This window comes from Carettochelys insculpta, chromosome 11 (assembly GCF_033958435.1).
Source record: "Carettochelys insculpta isolate YL-2023 chromosome 11, ASM3395843v1, whole genome shotgun sequence".
Taxonomy (NCBI): Eukaryota; Metazoa; Chordata; order Testudines; family Carettochelyidae; genus Carettochelys; species Carettochelys insculpta.
Window position 1 is genome coordinate 30,289,565 of NC_134147.1, and position 21,936 is coordinate 30,311,500.

The following is a 21,936-nucleotide window of genomic DNA, read 5'->3' on the forward strand; positions in this document are numbered from 1 at the left end:
TTTTGAGGCTGTCTTTTCCCCTAATTTACTGCATGTCAGTTTGTAAATCAAGATATCGGGAGAACTATTCCTCCCTCACAGAATTAATTGAAGCCTAAAATCATTGTTCACGTTCTTAAATTCATCTTTAAAATTTTAGGCCAGAGCAGTTTGGAAATGCAGGTGAGCAGTGCTCTGTACCAAATGGTTTATACTTTAGGATTCTGATCTATTGTGACATACAAATGTTCACATTTTAGAATGTAGAACTTAGAGGAAATAGCCTGTTCTGTTCTCCTTCACAACTAATACAGGTTATAATAGCAACATTTGTGTTTCGGATTACTTGTTAGTAGGCATCTGTTTCTCTTCTTTTTAATCAAGAATAGGCTCCATGTAGAATTGTGGGCTAGATGCATATTAAATAATCAAGGTAAGAAATTCCAGGTAGTTTACTGCAAAAAGTTCTAATTTACTGATGGCTCCCATTTTGAAGCTCAATTTTCTCATTACTTTCTGAAAAATAAAATCTCTGGTGTTCATTAACTAGGTGCTAAAAAGTTTACTTAGTATTTGTAGTAGATTCATGTTCTGATCAAATTTGAATCAAAAGCACATTTAGAGTTTAAAAAAAAATATTAGGAAAACTAAAGCTGGCCCTAAAGTCATTGTAGCCAAATGACCAAATCACCCATGATGGAAAAAGGTTATGTTACAATTTAGACATGCTTAATGCTAATTCACATGGGCCATGACTACACTAGCAAGTTGTTTCTGAATATTTTTTGAAAGAAGGGGCTCTTTTGAAATATACAGTAGATCATCTACACACAAAAAGCATTCTTTCAACATTTAATCAAAAGAACACAGCGCTCCTTTTGAAAGTGCTGTTCAATTCTGTTTTCAGGAAGAGCACCTTCTTTTGGAAGAAAACGTGTGTACATACCCCGCAGGCCCTTTTTTTCAAAAGAGCAGTCCTCATGGCACCTGATTTTTCGATCCCTAGCCCATTCTTTTGAAGAGTGAGGGCTGTGTGGATGCTCTCTTTCAAAAGAGCAGATCACTCTTTAGATCTGCTTTTTTGTGTGTGGATGCACTCTTTCAGAAGAGATCTTCTGGGAGGACTTCTTTCAAAAGATCATTATAGTGTGGACGTAGCCATGCTGTTTGGAGGCCCAATGCCGATTTCCTTGTCTGACTGTCTTGAATCATTTGCTATCAGACTTGTGTATGTGAGCTCACTGGTGGATTTTTCTTAACAGAAAGCACTATATATCTGCACCTCTCATCCTAAATCTCTTCTGCAATTAGCTAGGAAGGATGGGTTTAAAAGATGCTTAAAGGTGCCACACACTTAACTCTGGCTAAATTTCCATGGAGTTTGGGTACATAATTCCATTGGGCTTCTCTGAAAACCCTAGCCTAAAGGTGTAAGGTGAGCCCACATAAATATGCAGCAACTAGAAAGTTGCAAAATGCCTTCTGGGTCGGACATTTAACATTCTTTCAAAGGAGAAAAGTAGAAGTGAGTGGTGTAATAGACCAGCAGCCGTATGCCATCTTGTTCATTCATCTTCCAATGTAGGAGTGAATCTTCCAGCCCAGACTTCAGTGCTTTGCCCATTTCAGTTTTAAATGACCTAAGCAATGTGACTCATTAGGATCTTAATCACAGAAACGTACTCGAATTCCGTCAGGAGTCTGCCTGCATAGTTTAAACACCATACTGCTATTTATTGCTTTAAACTGGTGTACTTGACACAGCTTGAGCATCAGATACATAATACTGGACAAAGAAATATTCATGCAATTAAGAAAACCTGATATAGCCTCATTATACAGAACAGGGGTTGTCAATCATCTATAGAAGTCATCTGTATAAGACAAGCATTATAGGCTGACAACCTCTGAGACCACAGGAAACACAGATTCAAAGACTGGATTTTTGTATCTTGCATATACACAAATTCCCTTTGCTCTTTCAGCTGCATAGGATATTCCCTTCAAGCTGGACATTGCGTTAGATTCTGTTATCGTTACTATTAACATAAGTCAAGCTGATTTATGTAAGACACGTGTAATATGTAAAACATTAATTTTTAGACAGCAAATCCAGAGTAGATCTAGCATATTGATATTTGGCCTGCTGTTCGTAAATCTGAACACATTAATTTTAGAACGTCAACATGAGATAGGTATATACTAATTATGGATATCTTTTATTTTGCTTTTCTGACCTTCATTCTCTCCCATGCTTTATCCCCATCCCTTATTTTGATGTGTCTAACTTAAATAGTAAACTCATGTAGATGTGGGGCATATTTGAAACAAGAAAACAGTTTTGAACGTCCTGTGTGGTCTTGCTGCATGTTAAACAATTGCCAGGTGTAATACTGGTGGCTTCATTCAATAGTTGGTGAAGTGCTCCATTTATACATCAGTTTAAGTAGTTTGCAGAGTCCATCACAATCAATTAATACCTTGGGCAATACCATTGTAAACTATTATTCAAATGTAACCATTTCTTGCACTTTTTACTATTATTCCAGTAGATCATATTGCTGTTTGTCACCTGGTCTGTAGCATAGGCCTATGATGGCAGATAGATTTTGTTTCATCATCTCTTTTCCCATAGACCACATCAAAAGAAATACCTGCAAGTGAAATCACTACAGGGGTGATATGAGTGCCAAAAGAAGTGAGGCCAACTTGTATGAACAATTTAAAGTAGCAGCACCAGAAATGCTGGCCCAAATCATCCAGATGCTTGCATTATGTCATAAACTGGACATCCATGTGCCACGGGGGGTCAAGAACATCTTTGAGTTCACCTGGGAGGAGCTAACTGTAACAACACAGAGGAAAGCCATCACTGGAGAGTACTGTCCTGTTGTCCAGTTAGTTCCCACCACAGAATCATCTTTATCTGGCACTCTCTACAAGTGCCATACAGGTGGGAAATCTATTGCCAAAGGCACAGTGTCAGAGCCCAGCTATATGTCTCCTTCAGCAGAAAATCAACAAATACTCCTCAAGTTCCAGCGAAGATCTGTCCACCTGTTGAGTGAACTCCTCAAGCTAAAGATGAAGGCAATGATTGATTCTGTTACTGGTAAGGACACCTAAGTAATGTAATTACTTCAGGGTTTGTTTGTTTGTTTTTTCCCCCAAACCAGTAGAATACAGCAGGCACTCCAATTAGTGGAACCTACCCCCTGGTCTGGGAAACTACTAGAACCTTTATGGTAACCCCTTGCTCCGACTGACCATGTTGACATATGACTGGAGAAAGTGTTCCAGTGATCCTAACATGGAGAGGCCCTTATGTATTCCTTGAGCCCTGTTATCTCTATATCTGTTCAAGGCAGTTCCGGTAACTTTCTACACAGATGTCAGTAATAGAGTTTAAGGCCAGGAGGGACTAGTAGAGAGAATCTAATCTGCTCTCCTGCATATCAGACCACTCCCCACATCTAGTTGCTCTTGCACTGCATATAATCCCCTAAATTAGAGTGAAGTCTTACAGCCCACAGGAGAACAAAGCAGAGAACTGTTTTGGTGAGTGTGCCCAGGTAAGCATGCCAAGCATCCTGTTACCCCCATGTCAGAGGAAAGTGAAATCTCCCTCTTCAAGGTCCTGGTCAGTCTGACCTGGAGAAATCTTCATTCTCAGTGCCTAAAATGGTGATCCTGAGCATGTGAGTAAGCCCCACTGGCTAAGCATCATGAAGAGGAAATTCTCTGTGCTAGTCTGTTAAACTGACCTGATACATCGAACTTTTCAAATCCCATCATTAACAGCTCTAGAGGAGCCAGCACAAAAACACCTCTCTGCCCTTTTGATCTTAAGGAGAAACTGAGTTATTGATAGAATATGGTGTTAACAGACCTTTAATTTTTTTCTCCTCAGGATGTAGTTCCCATGAGGCTACTAGAAAGTTTTTGGAAGCAGGTCAGCTACTGTGTCCCAAGAACCAGGAAGAGGCTGCAGAATTAATGACACAAGCACCCAAAAAAAGAGGTGAGGATACAAAATGGTAGACATGTTTTGAAGACTTGGAGACAATTGTATTCTTCTCATGGAAAAATAAATAAGCATAATGGTTTGCCTATATAATGTGTGTGTTTTTATAAAGGACCGCCAATAAGCTTTACATGCTTATGAATTCTCAAAATACTCCATGAAGGTATCTATTTTATAAAGAGAGGGCACTGAGATTAACTGACAGAAATTAATGGCACAGCGAGGAAAAGAACCCAGGAATCCTCAAAGTGCCTCCTGCCCACAATAAACGGACTTCCCACCTCTTTAGTACTATTCACTGCACTAAAAACATTGTTATTAAGGGGTCCAGCCAAGTGTGGAACCCTGCTTTGCTGAGCTGTGAACAAAGACAGTAAGAGAGAGCCCCTGTGCTGAAACACTCCCAGACTAGCTACACAAGGCAGACAAAGATATGGAGAAGAACAAGTAATTACACCTCCGTTTTACAGATGAGGCAGAGAGGGTGAGTGAGAGACTTGCTGCAGGTCATGCAAAAGTCTAGTGGGGAAATGAGCCAAAATCTCCCAAGTCCCAGCCCAGTGCTATAACCCCAGCAACACGTTTCCTTTCTTCCTCCAGCCCCAGGTTTATGACTCAGGCTAACAAGAATAATGACACAACCAAGCAACTATCCTAATTTCCTTAGCTATTTGCTTTTGAAACTTCTTGGTTGGTTGATTTTAACTTCTAAACCCTGTTTTCTGCTTAATCCCAGCACCACACAGCACCTGCAAGGCTATTCCTATTTCCTCCACCATCCAACTAATACACCAAGTCTCTGTGTCCTGCCTCTCCTTTTCACTCGCAGCAAAGGAAAACAAATCACCAAAGGCCCCAGGTAAGTGTGATTCCTAGGGAACCTCTCACCCCCACCTTGAATAGTAAATGCTTTACGCTCAGCCAAAAGAAAGGGCCATACAGGAGTTTGTGATGGCCAGGGGTGGGGAATCCCTCATCTGCATGGTTCATAGCAGCTTCTACACAGGTAGTTGCACCCCTTAAAACTGGCAGTCTTTGGTTCAACAGCATCCCTCATATGGCAAGACCAGGGATGTTCTTGGACCAAAGAGTTGGGGCAGGAGGACAACCATCAGGCAGCCCCACAGGGATCAGCAAGGCCAGGGCCAGAGCGTTGGTTGCAGTGGTGAGCTTCAGCCAGCGAACTGGGAAGCTGCAGCTAGAGGGCCAGCAGGAGGTGGCCAGGGGACAGCCAGGGACGGGGGGGGCATTAACCTCCACTGGTCTAGCAAAATCCTTATGTCAAGACCTCTGAGATCCTGAGGGTGCTGGACCAGGGAGGTGCAACCTGTACCAGCAAATGATGGGAGATACCAGGCAGCCTCGGTGAAGTTTTGACTCAACTACCTATGCTAGATACTTGGATGACTCCCGTTACTATACCATTTCAGTAGGGCCTTACAACCTTCATCAGGTGCAGTCCCCGTACTCCAGACTATCAAGTTCACAGCTAGAACCCTAACTCCTGGATCATCAATCCCTCCCCCCACCCCCATCTAAGCAAACAATCTTTCAGAATTTAGAACTGTGTTCTGTTTTGGTTCTTTCCTTTTCTTCTGTTCTAGGTTCCTTCCCTGCATGGCTCCTAGTGTTCCCATGTGTGTATTGCACATACTGATTTCTGCTTTATTTCATTACAGTTACTACTGCTTGTAAATTTTCGGATGGAAAAAGGGGAGAATATTTATATGAAACATATTCCCATTTTTTCAGATGGTTTTTAACTACAGTAGCTTGTAGATGTGATGGAGCATGAAGTGAAAAGAGGACCATGGCCATTCAGAGACAAGCTTTTCATTATTATTTTAGGGGGGAAATTAATATAGCCTTGAGATGGGTATCTCTTATCCTTGGTGAAAAGAGGGCTAATGTAATCTCCGCTTCCCATTCTACTGCACAGGACAACAAGAGGGACCATTGGGAAAACTGGCAGCTTTTAGTCTTTTTCTCAACATTTACTTCTGCAGGTTCCCCTAAAGTGAAACCTGTGCAGGAGGTGATAAATTTTGACCACCAGCATGATCCGTGTCCCGAAGCTAGGCAGAAGCTCAGAGAAATGTGCCGACGTATGTAAGCATCTCTAATGGACAAGGCTAAAGCCTAAGGCATGGGTGTGAAAAGCACTAAGGCCTTGTCTACACTAAACCCTTCCATCCATCTACCATACACAACTTCAGCTTTGCATAGCTGAAGTCTACATACCCACCACATCATGTTCCACATGGTGAGGTCAATGGGTACTGCTTTTCCATCGACTCCAGCTACTCTTCTTGTCCTGGTGGAGTGCTGGACTCAACCGGAGAGCACTCAGAGATCCATATGTCATGTCTAAGCAGACACAATAAATTGGTAGTTGGTGGATCAATTGCTGTAGTGTCGATCTACTACATGGTGGAGACTAGCCCTGAGAGGTTGTGAGACAGGAACACAGAAAAGTCCATGCTAGATCAGATCTCTGGTGAATTTTTGTTCAATAACATGTCTCCAGCAATAGAGATTTGATAGAAAGGCAACCCCATCAGGGATAATTATGGAATACTCTACCCACAGGAGAAGTTTCTTCCTAATCCCTCTTAGTTTGTGTCTGGTTTACATTGAAGTATGAGGGCTCATATCTCTAAACTGATTTTGGCTGAGAGGTTTCACCAGGGGCAAATCCTGCTCGACCAATCTGATTAGTTTCTATGGCAAGGTAACAAGCTCTGTGGACATAGGGAAGTCAGTGGATGTGATATATCTTGACTTCAGCAAGGCTTTTGATATGGTTTCCCCCAACATTCTTGTCCATAAGTTAAGGAAATATGGATTGGATCCTTGGACTATAAGATGGATAGAAAGCTGGCTTGATGGTCGGGCCCAACAAGTAGTGGTCAATGGCTCAATAGCTGGATGGCGGTCAGTTTCAAGCGGAGTTCCACAAGGCTCAGTTCTGGGGCCAGTGTTATTCAACATCTTTACTAATGACCTGGATGAGGGACTGGGTTGCACCCTCAGCAAATGTGCATATGACACACAACTAGGGGGAGAGGTAGATACATTGAGGGTAGAGAGAGAATCCAGAGGGACCTGGATAAATTGGAGGACTCGGACAAAAGAAATCTGATGTGGTTCAACAAGGAGAAGTGTAGAGTCCTGCACAGGGCGAGGAAGAATCCCAAGCATTGTTATAGGCTGGGGACCAACTGGCTCAGCAGCAGTACGATGGAAAGGGACCTAGGGATTATGGTGGATGAAAGGCTGGATAGGAGTAAACAGTGTGCCCTTGTAGCCAAGAAGGCTAATGGCATACTAGAGTGCATTAGGAGGAGCATTTCGAGCAGATCTAGAGAAGTAGTTATTCCCCTCTATTCGGCACTGGTGAGACTACATCTTGAATATTGTGTCCAGTTTTGGGCTCCCCAGTATAAAAAGGATGTGGATTTACTGGAGCAGGTTCAGCGGAGGGCAACAAAAATGATTAAGGGTCTGGAGCACAAGATCTATGAGTGTAGGCTGAGGGATTTGAACTTGTTTAGTTTACAGAAGAGAAGACTTAGAGGTGATTTAATAGCAGCCTTCACCTTCCTGAAGGGGAGCGCTAAAGAGGATGGTGAGAAACTCTTCTCAGTAGTGTCGGATGGCAGAACAAGGAGTTATGGTCTAAAGTTGGAGAGGGAGAGGTGTAGGTTAGATATTAGGAAAAACTACTTCACCAGGAAGGTGGTGAAGAATTGGAATGTGTTGCCTACAGAGGTGGTGGATTCTCCATCCCTCAAGGTTTTTAAGTCCGAGCTGGACAAGGTCCTGGCTGGGATGACTTAGTGGGGGTTGATCCTGCTTGAAGCAGGGGGCTGGACTAGATGACCTCCTGAGGTCCCTTCCAGCCCTATGATTCTGTGATTCTGTTTCTCTTGCCTGATCAACTTCAGGTTTCAAGGAAATACATATTTAAGAGTTATGTTTATTCATCTGGCATAGAAACAAATGCTATGCGCACATCTGTACTGGCCATAGGGCAACAGGCCCTTCCTCATTCCCTCCCAGGTGACTGACTTGAGTTCAAAGACAAGAATGCTGTCAAAGTTGATATACTGATATCTATATCGATATTCATCCCATTCTCTTGAAAGATTTCAAAGACCACAGAGATTTTTAGCCAGCTCTGAAGTAGAATGTAATATCCAACCTGGTCCCACAGCAGTGGCAGTGGAGAGGAAGCATTTGAAATTGTAACTGCCGGGGTGGTGGGGATTTATGGTGACACAATCTGTAATTACCCAAGTTGAAATTTAATGAGGATTGTACAGTGGTGGCTCCTATTTAAGAGAAAAGTCTCTTATTTCATTTTTCTTGACCACAAGATGTTCTTAGCCCATTAGAAATGTAAAGAGGGGAAAATGACCATATTAGTAAATGGAAAGTGATGAACTCAGTGGTGAATAGAATAGAATATTATTTCCAGGATGTATACAGTATTACATGACCGAGGGTCAAAAAAGAAAATCAAAACAGGCCTGGAGATAGTGCATTACAGCGCTCTCTCCAGATCTGAGGAAGTGGGTCTGCCCCATGAAAGCTCATCACCTAATAAATTATTTTGATAGTCTTTAAAGTGCTACATGACTGCTTTGTTGTTTTGTTAAGATACAGCCTAATATGGTTACTTCTCTGTTACTATTTCAGAAACAGTAAACTCCCCACTTTAAAACTGAGCGACAGAGAGAGGAAAAAAAAATTAGTAATTTTCTCTCAACTGAAAAGCAAGCAGGGCCTTTCCTTGACAAAGGTCTCAAAAACAAAATAAAATAAGATAAACGCAAGAGGCCAGCCCCGCAAGCTGGTGTAAACCAATGAAATCAAAAGACCTACACCTGTTTATGCCAGCTGAGGACCTGACCCCTGTCCTCATGATTTCAGATGTTTCAGAGACACAAAAATGCCTTTATTCCTATTCACTTTAGAGAGGAAGAGAAGGCTGCAATGAAAGCAAAGGGCCACACCAAGCCCCTAATAGTGCAAAACTATGCTGCTGTGCTTGGGTCATCATCCACCTCCCCTAGGAAAGATGGGCAGATGTTCCCACAGCCAACAGAACGCAAGCCTAAACCATCAAAACTCTATTTTGCCTTTCCTGATGGCACAGCATTTATTTTGTATCCTTCTATTGAAAGCAAGGGAGAAGGGATGGTTATCACAGGATTTACAGGGAAATTCTGCTTCTGTGCCTCTCCACAGCCATGAACTGGGTCAGTCAGCATCTGGCTCTAGATTATCATAGGCTCTCCTGATACTAACTCCCTGAACCACACAGCAACAACACAAGTACCTGTACCATTGCCTTGCATCAGTGAAGTATCAAAATGTACAGTACACAGTACAAATTAAGGGTTGCTGAGGGAACCAGGCTTTCTGATTAGTTCTCTGCTGCTGTCCAAATAGGAACAAAATATTGTAGACTGTTACTGAGTGCTCATACTAAGGAGAAATCAACCCCTTGTATATCCTATAGGAAAATAGTGCTCATGCATGGGTTAGATATTTTGTGGTAAGGGAGTGAAAGGGGGGACTCTGTAGTGGCAAGATAAATAGAAGGTAAGGATGACTATCTTCCAACGCCTTCAAGTGAAAGGAGAATCATGCTTTTTCATGGGTCTAAGAGAAAATTCAAACTGGAAAGTGATCAGAGTTAGTCAGACACAGGCATACGCATTCCTGCCTACAACACAAATTTTGTACTATAAAATAACCAAGGACAATATACATAGTCCAGTGAGAAGATGAGTTCTCCAGATGCTTTGAAGCTCAGTGCATTCCTGGAGGTTGCTTTGATCTAATTTCCTGTATGCATTTAATGACAAATTAACCTTTCCTATTTCCTCAACTGAAATTAAATTGTCTCCCCCTTCCAACACCACCTACTGCATTTGTTTAGATCCAAGAGATCACAGAGCTATCCAATAGATTCTAACAAAAGGTTTATGCAAGCCACTTTGAAACAAAACAGTGGAAACAATATCTATAAATGCATTATAGAGCATTTGCTTTTGTTCTCTCCTGACTGCTGGATGAAGTCTCTAATTTAGAAGCTAATCTCATGCTGATTGATGTCAGTGGGAATAGGATAGGGTCATTTGCTTTTGCCATCTGAACATAAAAATGGACATAATGGGTCAGACCAATGCTCCATCTAGCCCAGTGCCTCTCTTCCAGCAGTGGTCAATGCCAGGTACTGCAGACGAAATGAACAGAACAGGTAATCATCAAGTGGTTCAACCCAGTCACCCATCTGGGCCTTACACGAACCATTGCCAACAGATAGGGCTGGGGAAATGTCAGAAGACTCAAAGGTTTGGTTTGCCAAGCACTAAGCAGCTCAGCTACTCAGCCAAACCTCACCTAAGGCCTCCAGATATCATTAGCCTGGCAAACTGTGATGTGAATCTCATGGGAACTGATGATATCTAGAGCTTTCTCCTGGACTGGAAAGATCACAAGAAATGCCCATTTGGGACATTTACAAGGGTCACACTTCATCTGTCCATTAATTTGAAAGATTTACCAGTCAGAGATTTCCTATTATATCTGGTACACTCTCAAACCGGTAGAAAGTGCATCCTCTCTTGGTGCTCAGATGCCATGGTGACTGTGGTGGTATAAACATCTAGCTTGGATAGATGGAAGAGATTAATTACATGTTCTCCCTTTTTGCTCCTGGTCTTAATGATGATCAGGAAGCTCAATGTCACTTCAGTTATTGCTGTTCATACTGAAGAAGTACCTTGGTGCCCTACACACAGAGCAGGAACTCATTGTGCTACCTGCTGTACAAACATAAAACAAAAAGATGGTTCCTGCCTGAAAGCGCTAACAATTTAAGAATGCACTGCAGTACTTTTAGAAATGTAACCACGTTGTTTCGAATCCCCAGATAATCCCAGTTCAGGTTCACAAGCCACACCGAGTTTTGGATCAATTCTTTGTGCCACCCAAGCAAGTTTTCCCAATGCTAATGCAGTCCAGTCATCTTCACTGAAAAACCTTTTGCTTGTCATAGCAGGAATTATTGGCATTCAGCCTTCATTCATAATTAATAACTGCATCCATCTCCAAAAGACCCTGAAATTGTTGGGAATGATGGGGAGAAATGCAGCTTTTTCCCCCCAGAATAATTTAATTTTCATAAATGGAACTTTCTGTTCCCATTCTTGAAGGAGTTCTCTGATTGTTAAGAGGCAAGGTGGTATGAGAGCTCTGTCTGAAATACTACTGACTCCTTTACACTGTATCTCAGGGAATTTCTGCCCACTCCCTCTCTTGAAAGGCACACTATTGCAGTTCAGTTGGTGGTTGTTTTGCAAGAGCTTGTGATCTATTCAACCTTTTGACTGAACTGGGAATAAGAACTTAAAATCACCTTGTCAAAAATTTCATATAATTTCTCTAGTTTAAATGAATCCATTCATCACACTTTGTCCAGTTGCTGCTAGACACAAAGGGCTCATCTTGCAACATTTTTCCTTCTTTTATTCTGTTTCTAGCTTCTCACTTTGGTTTATAGAATCAATTGCTGCAGTGCTGGTTGTGAACATGTCAGTGAATTGGGTCCTTAAAGAACTAGCTCCCCAAGATAGACACAGACCCTGTGCTCAGCCAATCTTTATTCACCTGCTTGTAACGCAGCCCAATATCTAATAATTTAGTAATTGTTGCTATGATCAAGTGTTTGCCGCTGTGCCAAGGTGCTCTGTAAAGGGAGTAAGTAATTGGTAGCATGGCAGTAACTTTGTAGATGTTTGTTTTTTTGAGATGGAGGAATTGTTTTTATGTTTTTCTACACACAAAGACCCACCCAGTTACCTTTCAGGCTGAGTGCCTTATGCTAACATCGGAAAGCATCAAGAAAGAACAAAAGCAAACTTTCCATGACAGACCATGATGTGTGTACGTATATCAGCCTCTTTGTGACAGTTTGTAGCAGAACTGGTTGGAAAATTATTTTTTTAAACATACACAATTTTCATTAAGATGTTTTAAAATTATTCTTGTCAAACCTGTTATTTCAAAATTTGGACTTTTTTAAAAACCACCACCATTACACTAAATTTTTGGCAAAAAACACTGAACATTCAAAAACATTCAAAATCAAAACAATGTAGATTTTTGATTGAAAATTTTCAGGTATTTTTGTTTTCTGATCAAAAATCGACAATTTTCAAGCAAAGCAGAAACTTTCTGCAAAAATGATCACTTAGTCAATTTTTCCCTTGAAAATAGTTGTAATAAAAGATCTTTCTCCAGCTCTCATCTGCCTCAACTATAAAAACAAAACAGCTCCTTTCTTTATACGTAAACAGAGTCCTTAGAAATTTGAAATACTTGAGAAAGGGCACCAGAGTTTCCTAATTACTAACACCACAATTATTGTTTATTTTAGTATTGTATATTGGTCGTGTTTATCAATAAAGCTGTTGATTACAAAGATGTTTTAACAAACTGGATGCTCATTCAAAAAATTCCCTTATTCTTTTATATTAAAATCACTGGATTACAGGTGGAGTCAAAAATCAAAGCTATCAAACTGTGTCCTGAATATTATCAAACTCTGATTCAAGTGGATACGTGAATAGAGCTGGTTTCAGTGCTGTAGAACAGAGGTTTTCACTTATAGGTTATTCTATGGTACAAAATATATGCATCTGCTAGGGTACAGTTAGATACTGTGAGCTGCAGGAAATGAAGCTATCCTGATGCTGTGGAAGAGGGTAACAAAGCAAATACAGCTGCCTTTGGGAGCCAAAATGTCTTGCACATGCGAGGTGCCAATGCAAGAACTGGAATTAATGCTGCTTACAATATGGCTAGAGCACATCTGAAGGTCTCCTACACGTAAATGTTGAGAGTACTTGACAGCATGTATAAGTTATCCGACAGGAAATATTGCTGCTTGCCAGTTCCCCATGTGCTGCATGGGAAAAACGATCACCCTTCTCTTTAATAATGCTCCAAGTCTAATTCTTCTAGCATGTTTTATAGCTGACTACCAAGCATGTGTGCGTTATTCTTTCAAAGCCAGGTGAGTGGATTTTAAACTCCTTCTGTAGTGTGATAGATATGTATAGTGGGAGATGCAGAGGAGGAATAATAAGGCCCATTTTCCAGATCTGTTCAGCAGTTCCCATTGAATCCTGGGAAATGTGGGATTTCAGAGAATTTCAAAAGTCAGACCAGGGGGATCTAGTTAATTTAAGTAACTGATTGAATCCTCAACAACTGGAAATTGTGCTTTATTGCACACCTGTAAATGGTGGTGGAAACAGTAGCTGGAGTAGCAAAGGATACAGTGGCATGTATCAAGAACAGACTGAAAAAAGCAGAAAACATAGTTACAAAACAGAAGAGCACATTTGATGAGGGAACTTAAAATGTTTGCAACTAGCATTGTAACCAGTGCATTACCTACAGGGAAAAAAAAAACTATTGCTGCCTGGTGCATGCAATGGCGTTCTGTTACAAGTGCAAGCATCTCAGAGCACAGAGCTTACGCACTGCAAGCCCCAGGGTTTCAAATCACCCAAACGAGCAGTGGCAATGGGGCAGTGCAGAAGTCTTTCTAAATGTAACATTTTGTTTCCAAGGTATGAGGACCTGCCAGTGCAATTGGATTATGATTTTTCATAACTTATAGTGTCTGTCTATTTATATTACCATAGATTCTAGCAGTCCCAGACTTGGAGCAGGACCTCCTGCTCTATTGCATCCAACAAATGCTGTTTGTCTTTTCTTTCAAGGCCCTTCTCTGCCTTTCCCATCATTTGCTCTGAGCATTCATTCACTACAATGTTGCCATATCAGTCCAAAAATAGATGTGCAAGAATATTTTAATTACTTAGTGGGTGGGTTTTCATCCATTTAGGCCTCAATCCTGCAAACAGTCAAGCACCCAAGAAATTCACTTCACTATGCTCAAGCTTCAGAGGGGTAGCCGTGTTAGTCTGGATCTGTAGAGCAACGAAGGGTCCTGTGGCACCTTATAGACTAACAGAAAAGTTTAGAGCATGAGCTTTCGTGAGTTAACTCACTTCTTCAGATGCTGGTCTCTAGCATCTGAAGAAGTGAGTTAACTCACGAAAGCTCATGCTCTAAACTTTTCTGTTAGTCTATAAGGTGCCACAGGACCCTTCGTTGCTCTATGCTCAAGCTGTTCTCCAGAGCCCAGAGAGACAGGCGCTAGCAGATTTCATTGGGGCCCCCTCACCAGTGCACAAGAGCTGTGTCCTCTCTTCTGCCAGGGAGAGACCACTGGCTGGTGTGGTTTCATAGTTAGTTGACGGTGAACAAAGGAACACAACCCAGAGGTCTCAACACCAATCAAATAGATCCAGTTCATTAATAATAATGAAATATACATAAAAAGTGTCTCCTATTGCTAAGGGTGGGATTCTGTCATGAAGACCAAGGATTCTGTGATTTTCCTGGACCTCCAGGACTACTTCTGGGGGTGGGCTGCCAAACAGCTGGCTGGTGGTCAGCTCTCAGTCCCCTGAACAGCTGTCTGGTGGTCAGTCACATGGCCACTGAATAGCTGCTGCCAGAATAGGAACAGCAGTCAGTCCTGGGGCTGCCAGAACAGTGGTACCCAGCCTGTGGACCTGTGGCTGGAGTTGGGTCATCCTACCCACAGCTAAAGCAGCAGTGGTCAGCCTCTACCATAGCAGCACTGGCAGAGCTGGAGCAGCTGCACACCCTGGCAGTGCTCTGTTTGTCTCCACAAGGTATTTTTAGTAAAAGTCAGGGATAGGACATGGGTTTTCATGCAGTTTTGTTTCTTGCCTGCAATCTGCCCCTGACTTTTACTAAAAACACCCGTGACACAATCTTAACCTTAACCATTACTTACCATTTGTGACTATCATCCCCATTGTTCTATCTGCAGATAATTAATGCTCACGAGCCTTAGACTTTGCACAGAACTGCATTGGTGTTTATTAATGGTGCATGTAAGACTATAATCCCAGTGGGCGTAGCTGACAATTACAGTGCATGCCTTAACTCAGGTAGAAAAGGTCATCAGACAGCTGAGTAATGTGTATAAAAGTGGAGGGGAGCAGAACAGAGCAAAGCTGTTACGTGGGAAACCCAGGGGGTTGTGATTCTCTCTAAGAGTACAGAGTTCTCCTGTCAGTGCTGGATGCTTGTCATGGATGCTGTAAGTACGGGTTTTGGGGGTGCTGCCACCTGGGAGCCTTGTGGGCTCCACTAGCTGTCAGAAGCTGATTGCCCATCAGAGGGGCACAAAAAAAGGTGTAAGGGAGGGGATGTAATTCAGCCCCCCCAGATTGTTCCAGCAACACTATTTTTTATTATCATCATTCCATCCAATCAACACGAAGTCTAACTAGCATTTTGCCTTCTGCCCTGCTCAGCTGTTCACTTGCATTAATGATGGATCTTGAAGGAGGAGCAGTCAGGGACAGAGATGGATATTTGACTCACAAGTGGAGTTGGTCTTCGAAGACCCAGACTTTACAGTCTTTAGAATTTCAGGTACAAAACTGAGCAGTTGATAAGTGCCAATATTCACAGTCTTATAAGAGTCAATAATTCTGAACATTCCCAGAATACAGAACAGCTGTCTGTGTACTGTGGTTTTGCATAAGGACACCTGTGATCCTGACCGGGTTCTTCTGTTTGAAGTGGTGGTGGTAGTTGAGGTAGTTCCCTTGGATTCTATTTTTGCGCCAATCTTAATCGGCAAATTGTTTCTAATTTATCAAACCTGCACTAATATGGCCTTAAAAAGATGTAAATTGTCATCTCAATTTCAGCTATAGCTTCTTGAAAAAGCTGGGGCTGCAGCATTATTATTTGGAGGAAGAAAGCCGTCTTGTGCCTTGGTAATTCAAAAGGGCTTGGGGCTTCAGGCTGCCCCTACCACAGCTATGGTGGCCAAAGACCCGGGCCCTTTAAACCATGGCTGGAGTACTGCACGATGCACTCTGGGTGGCCCTGAGGCCCTCACCAGAAGCAGAAATGATTCCATCTTGGGCCTGGTCCTACATTCCTTTTGTACTCTACACTTCTGCCTGAGGCTCCACCCATTCTTGGAGCCCAATTTGCCCAGGGGTCTGTCAAGTCTGTTGGCCTCTCTGGTGCCTCCAAACTGGGGACACCTTCATAAATGAAGGCAGAAATTTTCAAAGCCTCCTACGTGATATGGATGCCTAGCTTTAATGACTGTTAATGGAAACTTGGCATCCAAATCACTTAAGCTAGGTCTACACATTCCCCTGCATTTCAGATGGGGCATGTTAATGAGGAAGTTCGGAAGATGCTAATGAGGCACTGACATGAATATGCAGCACCTCACTAGCATAATGACAGCCCTGCGTGATTCAAAAGTGCCGCTTTCAGAATGCATGCTGCCCATGTAGATGGGGGCCTTTCGAAAGGAACCTCCTCTCAACTTTGAAAGCCCCTGCTTTCCAAAACCAAATAGTGCGCAGCTGCCATTATCCATATTCATATCAGCGCCTCATTAGCGTCTTCCTACCTGCCTTATTAACATGCCCCCTCTGAAAAGAGGAGGCATGTGTAGACACAGCTTTAGGTGGCTCTAGAAATTACAGCTGAATTGTTTTATGTTTTAAGTCAACTCAGTGCAGGCTGAATGGACTGAAAAAATTGTGAACCAGAAACTTTGCTGGATTATGCTCACTGAAGCAAATGTAGCTGACACTTCCGAGAATTAATCACCCCACGCTACTAAATTGTTTCTGTTTGAGAGTATCCTGGAATACTGCTGACCATGAGATGTTGTTTTGAACATCCTCAACTTCTGGTCTGAATGAAGCAACCAAATGTTGCAAATCACAACCACGTGCGGCTGTAATTCACAGAATTTAACTTCCAGGAATGTCTCATACTTCCCTTCCTTCCCCAGCTTTTCCCATTAGTCCTAGTTTTTGACAAGAGAGAGATTTTTCCCATTAAAATTATTTGAATTTATGCATGTTTTCAATCTAGTCATCTTTTTCCTGTTCAAATGAGACCATCAATGTCTTTGATCAGTAAATGAACTCAGTTTTGCTCCAAGGAAGCATAAGGCCTGGCAAAACGCGTTAGATGAGTTTCACAGGCCTGGGAATCTGTCAGATGGAGAGAGGTACAAATTTCCTGGAGTAGCATGTGTCAGGAAAATAGTACCATAAAAACAAAGGTATAATTTACCCTCTCCATTGTCTTCCTCAGATAAACGAACAGCTAAAATTGAAGGTACTTGGTCAAAATGCCGTTACTCTTACCTTTTCCTGTTCAAATGAGACCATCAATATGTCTTTGTCAAGAGCTGTGTGTGCACACCCCCCCAAAGCTCATAAACAGGTAAGCAACAGCAAGGTAAATATAAATTGCATCAGGCAGGATGGCTGATGGTTCCCCCACTAATTGCTAACCAGTTTTAAATTCATTAGCTATCATATTATGTGAAATATGGCTAAAATATTGCTGTTTTCACTCACCTGCTCAAACCCTATCTACTAGTGAAAGAAATTAAGGGCAGATCCTAAATGTGAAGCAAACATGAAACTTGAATAGGATGACACCATAGTCATTGAGGGGGACTGGAGAGGCAGATGTTAAGTTTTCAGTGGTGTCCACTCTAGTTTTAAACAGATTCAGTTAATGTTTTGAATTACCATCTTGCATGTGATTTTTGCATTTCTTGATTTTGAACTGAACCAGAAGCAGAAATGATTCAGTCTAGGACCTGATCCTATATTGCTTATACACCCCAAATTCCAAATGAATTCTCAGACTGTACTGGTGCTGCACCTGCTACAACTAAGGAGCACCATAACTTTTTGCTAATCTTTCCCGCCCCCTGATCCAGTGACTGACCTAGTATCTGATGCCTCATGGCCACACTGAGTTGTGGTTAACTACAACAATACCCCTCAGGGTTGTTCTTGCAGCTAGTGTTGGCTGGAGCACAGGAGCACTCTAGCCAGCATCTTTCCCTGACCTCACTGTCTTCTACATAGGGATTGTGAGGAGGATGGATATAGAGCAGGGTGGACAAGCTTTGGTCTGCAGGCCACATGCAACTTATCAAGGTAAGTTATTGGTGGCCCATCCATCAGGCTGTTCATCTTGGGTCCGCAGGTACAGTAGCCTGCAGCTCGTCTTAGCTGGGAACAGTGAACTGAAGCCAACGGAAGCTGCAGGTGGCTGTACCTGTGGACACAAGTTAAACAACCTGTCTAGCAGCCTGCCCATAGCTTACCCTGACAAGCCACATGTGGCTTGCAGCCAAAGGCTGCCCAGTCCTGGAATGGAATCACTGTACCAGTTCTCTTCCACTCACAGGTTTTCCTTGCCCTGACTTTCCTGTTATAGTGTGGTTCTGAAGCAGGTGTAAGGTGCAGTTGGAGGGACTGCAGGAGAGAAATGAAGATCTGGACTTGGGTGTGCAAAAAATGTAGGATGAAGCACAAATGACCTATTTGTAAACAACAGGGTGTTACCAGAGACTCAGACATCCTTTGCATTCATTATTCTTAAACTGTGAGCTCTTCAGGCAGGGATGTTATGGAAGGTGCCAGCTGCACTGTGGGTATGACTATAACACAACCACTACTACGACTAATCTGTAGTATTTCCCACTGGCTTTAATATACAAATGCTAGACTTCACATCAAAGTGCTGTCTTCTTTCAATGTCCAGCCTACTTGCCTGATCTGAGGGGGGTAGCTAAATTGTAGGCTATGCTTCACCCACTCTTTCTGTGTACTAGGGGTAACATTTACCTCAAGACAAGGGGGTTTGTGCCAACCCTTATGCACTTGAAATCCTGTGTTAAGGGTCTGTTAGCATTTATTATACGTAAGTAGATAGTCAGCAGGAATAAAACCTTGTATGGGGCTTGTGTGCTGGAGTAAATTGCACCTTGAGTCCCAGGCATTACAGCACAGTGCTGTTTTGCTTGCAGATGCTTTTATCCAGGTTTTGACTTATCAGCAAAAGCCAACATTACATTTAAGAAAAGCAGATAAACAATATGCCCTTAAACTCCATTTTAAGACTGGATGTTTCCAAATTGCTTCCCAAAGCTCCTATTGACCTTTTGAAAAGGAGCCCCTAGGAACTACACTGAAACCTGCCCTAAAGACAACCCTCTCTATTAAGAATCATTCCCAGTTTCTTCCCTAAATATTTATATTGTGAATACACTTTTATAGAAAGACAGTCTTTCAATTAAAATGCTTTATTAGCTGAAGGGCTGCCTTCATAGGCTTCCTGAAAGACATATTTATCCACCATTTGGTGTTAATTGGACCAGACTTTTTATATTTAGAATTCATCATTGTCCCAGCTGGTATTTTTGTTTTTACTGTTTTCAGTTTTAGAAGACAGATAAAATAAAAAGGTTTATTCATCATACAGACAGGAAATCTGTCAACTTCAAAAACCAAACAGTATGTGGCAAATAAATGTGTATCTTTACTTGCTGCTTACATCTTGGACAATTTAAGCTGAAAGAATGTTTGAAATCCTATTTACTTTTTAAATCTTTCCCTTACTTGTTGTGTTTCCCTCTCAGTGACTTTACTGTTCATTGTCAACTTCATTTTCATGTTTTTGCTGCTGAAAAGCCAGGACTGCAGGGGAGTGTTTATTTGATGGAAAAATAAATACCGTCGCTGAATTAAGTGTGGGTAAAATATTGGAAGCATTTTGTAGTGGTGATGGATTTGTAAAATCTTGTCTAAATTTTGGGACTGATTTCACAGTCCTTTTAGAACTTTATATTTGTTGTGGAATACTACCTGCATTTTTCTTGTATGTGAGAATATGTCAGACCTCCAGGAAATTAACATCGCTCCACTAAATTCAGTTCCCACTAAGTAAGGATCTGGCCGGTTTAAATCACATATAAGTAGATGCAGGACATTCTGGGTGGGTTTCAAAATGTGTTGCTCTCCATGTCTGAAAAATGCAAGTTTCACTGGACTATATTAATGTCTATTAAATATTTAAAATATATATTCTCACTATTGTCAAGGAGAGTTTGCATTAAGTGGAAACATTTTTCTCAGGTCAGTTCTGAATCAGTATAGGGCTCTTCTGCTGTAGGTCATACTATTTAAGGCCAGAAGGGACCAAAAGTCAGCTAGTCTGACCTTCAGTAGATCATAGTCCACCATCACCAACAAGCACCAAACTATTGTGTGTCCCAAGCAGAGACTTCGGTTCCAATTTCTGCATGACTCTCTTCTGGGTTTCTGAGGTCATCATCTTTCAGATGAGAAGTAAAATCAACAGGTTTATTAGCCTGGATCGCTCAGCAAGGGTGTCATTTTAGGAGGGTCAGGGGGCTGTAGCCATGCATACTAGCAAACTGAGTGCTCTTTCTTCTTCCCCTTCCCCTCACTATCAGGGAGCAAGGGGAAGTACACAGCTTGCATCACTTACTCCTCTGTCCCCTCCCCTCACCAGTTGGGAGTGAGAGGAATCCATGCAAGCTGTGTACTTTCTCCTCACTCCCTGATAGTCAGGGGAATGTGAGGAAGAGCAAAACAGCATCCTGGTACAGTGTGGTTGCAGCCACCTCTACCTCATCCTCCCAAAATGGCACTCAGTCCTATTCTACTTTGCCTTCCTAAACTCCCCCTTCAGTTTTAATTAGAGATGTTATTCTTCGGTGCTTCCTGACTTACCTTGTCATGTGATACTGTTGAATGTTTTTAGACTAATGTGTTTTATAGCAGATATGACTGCATTTCCTGTGTAACTAAATTCTAAATAGCTTGGGGATGCCATAAGTTAAAAAGAGCCATATAAATATAGCACCTTACATCAAAAGCTGTTTTAGTAAGACAGAAAATTTTGGCTGAATGCCCAACTTACCCTTTTCTATTTTTCATGTACCCTGTACTGAGAGATCTTTTACTCCCCTCAAGATACTCAAAAGAACTCTGTCTTGACTATCCATCTGAAAGATGGTGTCGATGACAATGCAGCCATTATTCTGAAATAACTTTGCTGTATAGACATACCCTAAGAGCGCTGTTCCAGCTGTGTCTCAGTCATAGTATCCAAGTTTACACTGCTAGAAACTTGATTCTAATATTAAAAATGATTGGCCATCTCCTTTCACTCTTTAAAGATATGTGCAAAAGTAAGTGACAGTGAGGAGAAGGAACAACAACTGGAGAGAGCCCTGGAAGAAATTAAGAAACGATTTCAGAAAACAGTGAAACAGTTTATAAATGCCATTTTGATAGCGTCAGGTATAGTATTTTTTGCTGAGTGCCAAAAAAGTGATCAGTCTTGTACCTATCTAAAATAAGGCATGCTGTTTCCCCCAAGGGACTTGCACTTTAGTTCCAAGACAAATTAATGCAAGGATGATGGTGCAAGGTCAAAGTACTAGAGAGGCTCTGACTGAGAATTACAGAAAGGCTTTCTGAAACAGATGGGCTCAAAGGCATGAATTAAAGGGAAAGAACAATATGGGTACTGAATAGAGCTGAGCAAATAATTGATTTCTGGGTTCAGTAGTTGAGCCAAAAATAATTCAGAAAAACAGCATCTTGGGTTGACCACAATGGAGATGTTTTGGGTGGGCTTTGTTGTTTTTGTTTTTTATTTTTATTTTGACACAGAAAACCTGAAAAAAGTCTCGTTTTGGATCAGATGGAATGTTTTGTTTGAACTGAAAAGATTTTTCCCCAGTATTTTTGCTTTGTTTTGATTATTTTTATTCTTTTTTTAATCTGTTAAATTTCTAATCAAAATGTTGCAAAACTAAAGGTTTCAGAATGTATCAAAATGTTTTAACTTTAACTATGATTCAAATTTGACTTGAATTTATGAATACATTGAACAGACCCCAAATTTTTCAAAGAATGATTTTT

General features: G+C 41.6%; 1 protein-coding gene across 1 annotated transcript in view; it reads left to right on the forward strand.

Annotated features, from left to right (window-relative positions):
* Positions 1 to 2,661: 2,661 nt before the first annotated feature.
* Positions 2,662 to 21,936, forward strand: part of C11H3orf20 (chromosome 11 C3orf20 homolog) — a 48,945-nt gene continuing 29,670 nt past the window's right edge. The window contains exons 1-9 of the mRNA XM_075005781.1: positions 2,662 to 3,091; positions 3,890 to 4,000; positions 4,740 to 4,862; positions 6,010 to 6,112; positions 8,983 to 9,174; positions 12,942 to 13,094; positions 15,445 to 15,565; positions 17,270 to 17,401; positions 21,186 to 21,309. Of these exons, the coding sequence (XP_074861882.1) occupies positions 2,662 to 3,091; positions 3,890 to 4,000; positions 4,740 to 4,862; positions 6,010 to 6,112; positions 8,983 to 9,174; positions 12,942 to 13,094; positions 15,445 to 15,565; positions 17,270 to 17,401; positions 21,186 to 21,309 (1,489 nt within the window). The remainder of the gene's footprint in view (positions 3,092 to 3,889; positions 4,001 to 4,739; positions 4,863 to 6,009; positions 6,113 to 8,982; positions 9,175 to 12,941; positions 13,095 to 15,444; positions 15,566 to 17,269; positions 17,402 to 21,185; positions 21,310 to 21,936) is intronic.